A 12,055-nucleotide genomic window follows, 5' to 3' on the forward strand; every position below is an offset into this window, starting at 1 on the left:
AAAATGCTTCCATGATGGCCGGAAAGTAGGGATATAGAAGGCCAAGGAAAAGCTCGCCGAAGAAGTTTGCCGATGCGAAAATCGTGGATTTAAGCATGGTTGGATTAAGGCGCTTAAGGCGCTTCAGGCCGACGAAGCTCTTTGAGCAGCGGGGGTCGATTCGGCATTGCCATTATACCAATGTAACCATTTTCCATTTTCCGCCTTTGAAGTCGAGCAGAGTGAGGATGAGGGCGACGCCGTATATATAAAAAAAATATTCAATGTAACGTTCGAACGCAAATCGCGTTCATAATTATGTAATTATTGTCTGATTGAATAAAACGTTCTATTTTAAATGTTTCATTGTACTTTTCATTCGGCACACACGTGTTTGCATGCGTTTCATTGTATAAACATTGACCGGCTTGAATTAACTAGTCGTCTTAATTCCGAACGGTTATATGCTGGCTTGTCATGAGCATTCTTCACTAAATATATTTTTGGCATGTCACGCAAGGTCAATTGCGCCAATGAGGTTTCGAATTCGGAGGCTTAACCGGCCCAAAGGTGTCATGCACCAGGGGCTCCGAATCCGAAGACAGTCAGCCCATCTATAATTGTTGTTTATATAATTAGGCCATTTTAGCCAAAGATTGATACATGGAGTGGCTGTGGCCAATATCACTCGGCGTCCGTCTTTCGGAGTTCAATGTTAATGAAATCACCTCCAGGCCACTGCAAGGATTGTAGAAATACATCGCCTCGGACTTTTCGCTCCAGTGACTTCGCTTACTGTGCTCAGACTCGATTTAAAACGATTTTGTTGCGTGGGGTTAGATATGTGTGAATGTCGAATGGAGTTTTTCTTCAGCAGCAGAGGAGAAGCTCGGACTTTGGCTGAGCTTGACATTGCAATGAATCGCAGCCGAGAACCCACTCGCGCGGGAGGTAGGACGTTCAAAAAACGGAAAAAAAATGTCAGCCTCTAAGTCGTCAAAGCAGATCAGCTCAAAGGGAGAAACAACAATGGTGAAGTTCTCCGCAATCGTGACCGAGAAATGAGGCCGACGCAGCGCCGCGACCGTTGAGCATTACTGTTTTCGTGGGGAATTCCTTTCTTGTTTTGGATCTTGGCCTTGACGTTGTCTATGGCGTCAAAGGTCCCCGCCTCAAAGGTGGTTATATTGTTGTTGTGAATCGTGGATTCAAGTTCGGTCAGATCAAAGCATTTCAAGTTGCGGGTGCTCTCTGATCAGCGGGCGTTGATTCGGGGCTGTCGCTTGTACCAACGTGACGCCGTATGACAATAGACATTGTAATGCTTTGAACGCAGATTGCGTTTTTCTATAATTACTGTTTGATTGAATAAAATGTTTCATTCTAAAAGTTTATCTCATTCTGAATTTTTGTATGCTAAATTAAACATCTTATTTTGAATGTTGGAACGATTTGTCTTGTTCATGCGGTTGTACTGGTTTAACCTACATATCCCTGCTTCGATGTGTAAATGTTTTCATTCTAGAGGGCACTCCAAATTCGAAATATTACTCGGCCCTTGAGCGTCGCTCGGTGGCACTATTTGGTCAGCCGAATTTAGAGGCTTTATCGGCCTGAAGACGTTGTGCGCCGATGGGGCTCCGAATCCGGAGTCTTTGTGGGCCCAAAGGCACCATGCGCCGATGGGACTCTGAAACCGGGGGCTTTATCGGCACAAAGACGTCTACGCCGATGGGGCTCTGAATCCGAAATCTTTTTAGGCCCAAAGGCGCCATGCGCTGATGGGGTTCCGAATCCGGAGGCTTTATCGACCCAAAGACGTCTGCACTGATGGGGCTCTGAATTCGGAGGCTTTATTTGGCCAATCGTGACATCCACAAAGGGCACATCGAATCCGGAGCCTTTATCGGCCCAAAGACGTTATACGCCGATGGGGCTCCGAATTCGGAGGCTTTATAGGCCCAAAGACGTCATACGCCGATGGGGCTTCGAATCCGGAGGCTTTTTTTGGCCAATCGTAACATCCACGAAGGGCACTCTGAATCCGGAGGCTTTATCGGCCCAAAGACGTCATGCGCCGATGGGGCTCCGAATCCGGAGACTTTTTTTTTTTTTTTTGCCAATCGTGACATCCACGAATGGCGCTCTGAATCCGGAGGCTTTATCGGCCCAAAGACGTCATGCGTCGATGGGGCTCCGAATCCAGAGCCTTTATCGGCCCAAAAACATCATGCGTCGATGGGGCTCCAAATCCGAAGACTTTATTTGGCCAATTGTGACATCCACGAAAGGCGCTCCGAATCCGGAGGCTTTATAAGCCCAAAGACGTCATGCGCCGATGGGGCTCCGAATTTGGAGGCTTTTTTTTGGCCAATCGTGACATCCACGAAGGGCGCTCCGAATCCGAAGGTTTTATCGGCCCAAAAACGTCATGCGCCTATGGGGCTTCGAATTCGAAGACTTTTTTTTGGCCAATCGTGACATCCACGAAAGGCGCTCCGAATCCGGAGGCTTTATCGGCCCAAAGACGTCATACGCTGATTTGGCCAATCGTGACATCCACAAAGGGCGCTCCGAATCCGGAGGCTTTATCGGCCCAAAGACGTCATACGCTGATGGGCTCCGAATCCGGAGACTTTATTTGGCCAATCGTGACATCCACAAAGGGCGCTCCGAATCCGGAGGCTTTATCGGCCCAAAGACGTCATGCACCGATGAGGCTCCGAATCCGGAGACTTTATTTGGAACACTTTTGAACTGGATTGCACAGGTCAGGTTTAATGATAGAATTTGCACAAGTGCATTAGGAGCAAGGCCACGTGCCTAATTTTCCATCAACCGGCCTCTTATCATCCGGAAATACCTTCAGGAGCAACTTTCCCGGCGTGTAGCGGCGCAGCTGGACGCGTTAAACATATGTCTTGGGAAGCTGCTGCTGGTATCGCCTAGAGCTTCCGTGGCTTTTCGTCAGGGAGCCGTCCGACATCGTCGAGACTATCTCAATTCGAGACTTTAGTGGAGTTGACCTGCGTCTCCATTGGTGTCTTTCTAGAAAGGAGATAGCATGCTTGTGCGGATTGCCGGCAACCACAGATTTGCTCAACGCCGTGTTTGGTCGGGAAGCGTAGCAGCTGATGATAGGTGCTTGGCACAGCCTAAATAGTATGTAACCACGTTCACCCCATGATGAGGTTATACGACAAAGGGAGCTTGACGACCAAGAAGTCCACATCCACTGTTTGGGAGCCCGCCTGAACAGGTAACCTGATTTTCCCCAACAGGTACTCTGGATTTGCGTTGAAGCCGAATAATGGATGAGGAGCCAAAGACAGGTCTAATTTGTTGAAGCCGAGTTTGATGAAGGTCTCATAATACATGACCTCCGAAGTGCTCCCCTGGTCTATGAGGACGCGTTCAACGGTAAATCGGTTCACATGTAGTTCAATAACCAATGGATCAATATGGGGGAGCGTTATGCCGATAAGATTGGAATCGTCGAAGGTAATGCTCGGAGCTTCGTGGGGCTGTTTCGTTTGTGTGCGTTTCTTCTGGGGGGTTGAATGAATTACGTGTATGGTACATGGCGTTGGAAGGTTGTATATCATATGTATAACGCCGAGGGGAGGTGACTTCTGCCTAAGGGCGACAGTTTTGATTGTGCTCTTCCGGACGTGTTGCTGGAGCCAATCATCTTGCACCAATTCCTCAAGGTGATCTTTCAAGGCATAGCAACTGTCTGTATCATGACTGTGATCTTTGTGATATTCACAACACATGTCCCGCCTTCTCGTGTCAGGAGGTCCCACCATCTTGGATGGCTATTTGAAAAACGGAAGATGTTGGATTTTGGACATAATTGAGTTGATTGGCTCTGACAGCTCCGTATATTTCTTGTTGGCGCGCTTTGTGCGCTTGCTATTGACCTGCAGTTGCTCATTTGCTTGGTGTCAGCATTGATCGCTGGATCGGCGAGATTCCCGTCTCTTGTCTCGTTTAGCCCGCTGTCGTAGTTCAGGGCTTTGAGGTGGTCCGGAACTTATTGGCTAAGTGATTTCGAGAGGGGCCGTTTTGTTAGCCACGTGTCCGGCTTTAACCCGCAAGGCGTCATCTTCCACTTTGCAGTATTCCTCTACTTTCTTCATCAACCCCCAAACTGTTTTAGGAGGTCTTCTAGTCAAGGAACTGCGAAGGGCACTACCTGGGTGTAATCGCATTTTGAAGGCGGTGATGGCCATGGATTTGTTGCAAGCGTCATCAACAAGATTAAAGCATTCCCAATATCGCGCCGAATATGCTCTTAGTGTTTCTCCTAGGAGGATTTGCATTGCCCAGAGAGAGTCGGCTTGCTTCGGCTGGACTTCCTTGGTGATGAATCTGGCCCTGAAGGATTTCTGTAGTTGGTGGAAGGTTTTGATCGAAGCCGGCTCCAGTTTATAATACCACCTAACCACCAATGGTCCCAAACTGCTGGGAAATATTCAACACATGAGGGCCTCGTCGTCTGCATGCAATGTCATGGCCTGCTTGTAGTGGTGGATGTGGTCGGTGGGGTCTGATTTGCCGTCGTACAAGGTGAACGACGGTGCTTTGAATTTCTTGGGTAGCGCAGCCTTTGCAATCTGTCGTACGAAGGGATCGTGTTGGTCTTCGTCTGAACTGTTCCTTCTTCACTTGTGCATTGTATGGGGACTTTCTTCGGAAGAGTTGGTGGTTTCATGTCGTCCCTTCTTCCCGGGCTCCAAGGATAATGAGTCGGAGTCGCTATCAGTGTCTTGTCGTGCTCAAGGTTGTCGACCACCTGCCTTCGGAGATCGTTTCGGATTTAGGCGCGCAGCTTGCTTAGACTTCGCCATTTCCAAGGCCAAATCTTCACGAAGACGTTCGTTTTCAGCGATTATGTTCTCCAACCTCTATTCATTTTGCTTTGCTTGTTCCATGATCGCCTGCATTGTCTCGTGCTCCGAAGTCGAGGGTGAGGCGAAATTCAAGGCACGTCTTGCGGCGATAGTCTCTGTTCCAAGCAAGTTTCTTGGAGTGGTTTCGTCTTGCGGTATAAGGTCGACAGTGACTGTCGGAGGATCTTCCATCACGCTCGCCATGGATGTGTTTAAGTATTCCCACTAACGGCGCCAATTGTGGGGAAGTGGTTTGGAAATACTCTTCTGATCCTGGAGAACGCTCGTGATCCTCTTCTGGTCACCTGAAAAGAAATAAACACTCCGGTCGGGGGTGCCGGAATTAGCACTCCGACGGACAAGCTAGAATCCGCACTCAAGAATGCTTGTATTTTATGTTAAGCACAACAATTCTCACATACCTTGCTTAGTTTGTTGTTCCTTTATTTATACTTATTTACTGGGCCTCGTGGCCATGCCCACTTGTCACTCATTATCCTCTCATTTACTCGGCTCCATAGTTCGGTATCTATTCGGCCTATCTATTATATTCGGCATCCTTATCGTGTAGGATAGAGCCATGTAACATCTGTCTTCTATAGTACGCTTCTGATTATTCCAATTATCCGGCTCCCACAATGATTTAGTTGATTTTTGATGATGTTGATGATGTTTTATGATGTTAGTGATCTTGATGATGTTTGATGAGGTTGAAGATGTAGTTGATGTTTGATGATGTTCACAATGTTGGTGATGTTGTAGTTGATGTTTGATGATGTTGATGATGTTTTATGAAGTTGGTGTTGTTGATGATGTTTGATGATGTAGTTGATGTTTGATGATGTTGATGATGTTTTATGATGTTTGATGATGTGGTTGATATTTGATGATGTTTGATAATGTAGTTGATGTTTGATCAATATTGATGATGTTTTATGATGTTGGTGATGTTGATGATATTTGATGATGTAGTTGATGTTTGATGATGTTGTTGGTGTAGTTAATGTTGCTGATGTTTGAAATGAGGGAAATCTAAAAAATGCCTATAGTGAGCTTTTAATATTCAAATAGGACTTATTAGTCTACAAAATAAAAGATAGGACCAAATGGTTTAACATATTAAAATTTGAGATTTATTGGTATTTTGCCCATATATAAATAATATAATTATTTAATAATTAAAAATATATGAAAAAGTTTTATTTTGAATATTTTAATTGCTCGTCACAATACTAAACTTTAAATTTAAATAAAATTGTTTATCTTGAATCTATATATTATATAAGAAAAAGAGATTCATAATCCAAAAGTCTTGTGTGAGTTTCAATATCCCAATCTTAATTTTTTAATTTTTTGATTTTTTTTATAAAAAAAAAAACCTTAGCATTTATTGACATCTTTCAACCCACAAGTCTTTTTGACTTCTCTTATACCTATTACTACACACTTTCCAACTTCCCTCATATACTATAGTTAGTGATGGGATTGTTAAATTATTTTTATAAAAAAATCTCTAAAAAAAATTGTATATTAAAAAAATATCTAAAACAAATATATTTTTTTATTAAATTTATCTATCTATCTATTATATAAGTAAAAAAAGGGTTTATAACCACAACAATTCTTGTGAGAGTTCCAATATCTCAAACTAAAATTTATAATTTTTTATTTTAAATAATTAAAAAAATCCTCTATAACTCTCATTCAATATATTTAATATCTCTAAATTTATGACTTTCCAATATAAAGTATATCATTTATATATATAAAATAAAAAATAGAAAGTATATTAATCCATTTCAAAATTCAAATTTGAGGGCACTAAATATAAAACGCATTCCATTAATTTAAATTTAAAATTATAATGATTTATCCCATAATATATAAGTTTTAAATAAGGATCTATTCTATGATTTATCTATATATATACTATTATAATTGTAAAATATTATCATTTCATTAAGTTTGAAAGTTGTAATTATTTGTTTTTTTATTTTGTTTAATTTTTTTTGTTAATATGTGTTACAATATGATTGGTCTATAAATTAATTTTATATTCTTAAATTAAAGGATAAATTACAAATACACCCTTTGAGATTTGATTAAAATACAAATCGTTCCTGTAGTTCTGAAAATTACATTCCACCCTCTAAGGTTTTTAATTTCATAACAAATTGTCCATTTTATTAATAAATTATCAAATCAATTAACAGTTTTTAATGATATTAGAAATATGTTTCAATTAACAATTTAAAAATTTATTATCTTATAGGAGAGTAATTATGAATTTTATATTTTTAGTTAATTCTGTTAAATAAAATTTTTAACAATTGGGTGTTTGTAATTTTCCAAATCACAGAGGGCAATTTGTAGTTTAAGCAAACCTCAGGAGTATATTTGTAATCTATCTATCTATCTATATATTATAGCAGGAAATATTATTAAATTTAAAAATTATTAAATCTAAAAAATGGTGAAGAAAATTGATTTGTATATGATTTTTTCTTTATTTAAAAGGGTTTGTCCATATGAAATAAGAGAGAAAAGATACAAGAGAAAGGTAAGAGAGAAGATGGGTAAGGAAAGGGGGTCCTCCTATGGAGCACATGTTTTGGCCCTTCCATATCCAAGCCAAGGCCATGTTAACCCTATGCTCCAATTCTGTAAACGCCTTGTCTCCAAAGGTCTCAAAACCACTTTTGCCATCACCACTCTCATCTCCAACACCATGAACCCACAATCCAACTATGTCCAATTCGACACCATATCTGACGGCTACGATGAAGGTGGCTTCATGCAAGCCGGTGATGTCCAAGCCTACCTCACACGCCTAGAAGCAACTGGCTCAAAAACCCTAGCTGACCTGATCAAGAGGCATCAAAACTCAGACCATCCCATTGATTGCATAGTCTATGATGCGTTTTTGCCTTGGGCTTTGGAAGTAGCCAAAGAGTTCGGCTTAGCTGGAGCTGCTTTCTTTACGCAGCCTTGTGCGGTTAATTACATATACTACTATGCTCATGAAGGACTGTTGAAGTTGCCGGTGGAGCGGTCATCGCTGCCGGTGTCGATTCCGGGGATGCCGATGCTGGAGCTGGAGGACATGCCATCGTTCATATATGTGCATGGTTCGTATCCAGCTTACTTTGAGGTGGTATTAAACCAGTTCTTGAATGTGGAGAAAGCAGACTATGTTCTTGTCAACACTTTCTACAAGTTGGAGGATAAAGTCAGTTTTATTTACTTTCTCTCTCTCTCTCTACTTCTGTTTTGTGTTGATCATTCTGTGTTGAACATCACCAAAAATTGGGAAAACTAATTGGACAGATTGTATTTGTCAAAATGGACTTTTCTTAAGCGTACCTTGCATATGGTATGTAAGTCATTTATGACTTTACATTTATACCTTTGTATGTCTTGTATTTACGATATTTTTGTACATTTACACCTTGCATATAGTGTGCAACCTTAAGGGGGTTGCACACCTAAACATTACCCTGTCAAAATATAAAGACCGCTTTTGGTAGCATATTTTTAAGTCACTTCTTTTGGTTTGTAATAAAAGTTTAAAGTTGGCTCTTTTACTTCTTTTTTTTTTTTTTTATTTGGAAAGTTGGTTTTTAACTAATAGTAAAATTACAATTTTATTCCTCATAGGTCAAAATATACTATATGAGTGAAGTTATAAATATTTTAAATTAAATAGTGATAGTTTAGTCATTTTGTTGTGATTTGACATCATAAATAAATATTAATTAAAAAAGTCAATAGTAATTTTTTATCAACTTCTCAAATTATTTGCCCTAAAAAGCTAAAAATTTGATTAAAAGTCAAAAAATTACTTTTTACTATCTTCCCAAAATAGACAAAAGGTGATGAAGTTGCTTTAAAATATATATATATATATATATAACCAATTAAAAACAAACCATGGAGACTAATTGGGCACACAAAATAGAGAAGAGTATGACCCCACAACCCATGTATATTATTTGTGGTCTCTCCTTGAGGTTCTTACTTGACTTCTTATTTGTTGGGTCATTGGGCCCACTTTTAGGCATAATTTCGTTAATTTTAACCGTCACATCTTAAGATTTGTTGAGTATATATCATACTTGTAAAAAATCAAATTGATCGGATATCAGAAAGTATATGTTCGGAAAACTATTTATCAATTTTTTTTAAAAAAATAGTTTTTAGTTCGATGATCCAAACACATGCTTTTTGATATCCGATCAATTTGATTTTTTACAAGGATGATATACTCAACAAATCTTAAGATGTAAACGGTTCGGATTATCAAAATTGGGCCTAAAAGTAAGCCTAATAACCTAGTAAGTAAAAAGTCAAGTAAAAATCTCAAGGAGAGGATCCAGGTTCTTATTTGTGGCCCTATATGCGTCAAGTCAATGGAATTAGAAACCACTAGCATTTTTTCTATAAATTTATCAAAAAAATAATTTAGATTTATAGTATACATAAAATTCTTTGTGGACCACGCACATCTTCCGTGAATAATGGCCATAGATGTTAAGTTCTTATCTTTGGAACCAAAGGATAATTCAGAAATTTACCAAGAATTTTAGATCTAAGGTGTACATTTAAACTAGTTGGAAGAAAAAAAAAAAAAAAATTGTGTACATTTAAAGTTCTTGATGTACGGGCCATACAATCTTGGCCATGCATTCTAAATTCTCTGTACTTTACTATTTTATTTTTTATTTTTTCAAATTTCTTTTATTGATGTACATGTTGTGCACCTCATTTTCTTGAACAAATGGAGATGTATAAAAACATATATGTATACTTTGTACCTTATCGCAAACCAAAATTACTGTGGTGCAATGTTTTTTCTTGGGAGTTCTAACGTCTTTTTCATTATATTAGGTGGTGGATTCAATGTCAAAAGTTAGTCCACTGATGACGATTGGCCCAACAATTCCATCTCTCTACTTGGACAAGCGAGTCGAGAATGACAATGATTACGGGTTGAACCTCTTCCAATTAGACCCCTCCATTTGCTTAGAATGGCTAAGCCACAAGCCGAAAAAGTCCGTTGTTTACATGTCATTTGGTAGCATGGCCAATCTTGGTGTAGAACAAATAGAGGAACTAGCATGGGGGTTGAAGAGAACCAATTGCTACTTCTTGTGGGTAGTCAGGGCTTCCGAGGAGGCTAAGCTACCAAAAAAATTTGTGGAAGAGACATCGAACAAGGGCTTGTTGGTTGGATGGAGTCCACAGTTGGAAGTGCTAGCGAGCGAGACAATTGGTTGCTTTTTCTCACATTGTGGGTGGAATTCGACCATCGAAGCATTGAGTTTGGGAGTGCCAATGGTGGTTATGCCGCAGTGGACTGATCAAACGACGAATGCAAAGTTTGTCCAGGATGTTTGGAGGGTGGGTATTAAGGTTAAGGTTAATGAGAAGGGCATTGTTGGAAGAGAAGAAGTTGAGGATTGTATAAGGGAAGTGATGGGAGGAGACGGGGGAGAAGAATTAAAAAAGAATGCCATAAAATGGAGGGATTTGGCCAAAGAGGCTATTAGTGAAGGTGGGACTTCTGATAAGGACATTGATGAGTTGGTGTCCAAATTAACTAACTCTTTGTGTATGTCCTCATCTTGAATTACATGTGTTCATAATACAATATTGAGGACCTCCAGTAAAAGAGGAAGTTAAGAGTTCAATTCCCCATCATTGCTATGAATATAATAGTTTGTAATGTGAAGGTGTGACATAGGAAATTGTGTAAGTCGCTGAATTACTATTGAATATCTAATTCATTAGCGACATTTATCATTTGTGTTTACATTGCATTGATTGCCCATAGAAGGCACCTAAAATTTGTAATTCAAATCATTTATAATTCACGTATTGAGTATTGAAATATATTTCTCTATTTCGTACCCTCTCAAATTTCTAACTATTTTTTTTTTGATCGGCTAAAAAAAATCTTTATTGATGAATAAACATACACGGTATGATAAAATTCATCAATAAAGAGGAGCTTGGAGCTAACAGAAAGCTCCAAGCGCCAGTGGGAGAGGAACCAACAGGAAAGAGAACAAAAACTCAAAAAAAACAACCACAACAACAGGCAGAGGCAACTCCATACAACCAGCAAGAACAAAACAGAGCAGTATACAGAGCAAACCAGCAAATAGCACAGAGCAGCAACCAGAAAATAGCTATATGCAGACCTCACCATAACAGATGCAACAAACCAGCAACATACCAGCCATACTAGCCATGTTATTTGCAGACCAGCAACATACCAGCCATACCAAGAAATAGCTATTTGCAGACCACCAAAAAACCAGTTGCAGATCTCACCATAACAGATGCAATCCACCAAAAAGAACCCAGCAACCACAGCATAGCATACCACCAATCTTGATAACAACCATTAAATGAAATCAATACAGCCAAATAGATGCAGAAAGCTTTTGACAATCTGTGCTTTCATTAAGCAGCGTACTGAAATCAATACAGCCCTTAATCCATACAGAAAAAATGACCACCAAGGCAGAGACAACCTTCCCAAACAATTTAGCGCTTAATCCATTTGCATTCCAGATGGTCACAAAAGTAGAACAACCAAACAGCCTAACCATTCATGATCAAAACAACAAACCAGCCTTCCTATATAACAAACCAGCAGAGCAGATCACTAACAGAGTAGCAGATCATATTTGGCAGGTAGCAGATAATCAATGACAGCCCCTAATTTGCCTCCAATTCAGAACAATATCATTAACAAAGTAAGGGAAGTTCTTAAAGGAGGCTTTAAGCCAAAAAGCTAATCTAACCTTGATGAGGTCCCACAGGTCAGCTGAGTTATGAGGGACATCAGAGAAAATACACTCGTTTCTATGTTTCCAAAGAGACCAGAGGACAACTAGGGGAGTGGCTCTCCAAAATTTCCTGAGAAAAGACTTAAAATTCACCCACATCGACCAGGAGAACAGATATGAAACAAATAGAGAAATGCACCATTGGAGACCCCAATCTTGAAGCATATAAGACCAAATGGCCCAAGAGAAGGAGCAATGTAGCAGAATATGCTGGGCAGATTCTGGAGCAGAATTGCAGAAGATGCAAGAGGGGGAAATGTTGTTATCTAGGATGCCAAGGTTGTGCAAGAATTCAGAAGTTTTAATTTTGTTTTTCCATGCCAA

General features: G+C 39.8%; 1 protein-coding gene across 1 annotated transcript; it reads left to right on the plus strand.

The window, feature by feature from the left end:
* The first annotated feature begins 7,395 nt into the window (after positions 1–7,395).
* LOC114283754 (UDP-glycosyltransferase 74F2) lies at positions 7,396–10,783 on the plus strand. Its single transcript, XM_028226623.2, has 2 exons — positions 7,396–8,103; positions 9,762–10,783. Exons 1-2 carry the CDS (start codon positions 7,447–7,449, stop codon positions 10,500–10,502), a joined length of 1,398 nt encoding a protein of 465 aa, XP_028082424.2. The 5' UTR covers positions 7,396–7,446; the 3' UTR covers positions 10,503–10,783.
* Positions 10,784–12,055: the final 1,272 nt, after the last annotated feature.

This window comes from Camellia sinensis, chromosome 7 (assembly GCF_055761805.1).
Source record: "Camellia sinensis isolate YWXY chromosome 7, ASM5576180v1, whole genome shotgun sequence".
Taxonomy (NCBI): domain Eukaryota; kingdom Viridiplantae; phylum Streptophyta; class Magnoliopsida; order Ericales; family Theaceae; genus Camellia; species Camellia sinensis.

Coding starts and splice junctions, on each gene's coding strand:
- LOC114283754 (XM_028226623.2), top strand. CDS start 7,447: ATGGGTAAGGAAAGGGGGTCCTCCTATGGAGCACATGTTTTGGCCCTT. Junction 8,104..9,761: donor TCTACAAGTTGGAGGATAAA/GTCAGTTTTATT, acceptor TCATTATATTAG/GTGGTGGATTCAATGTCAAA.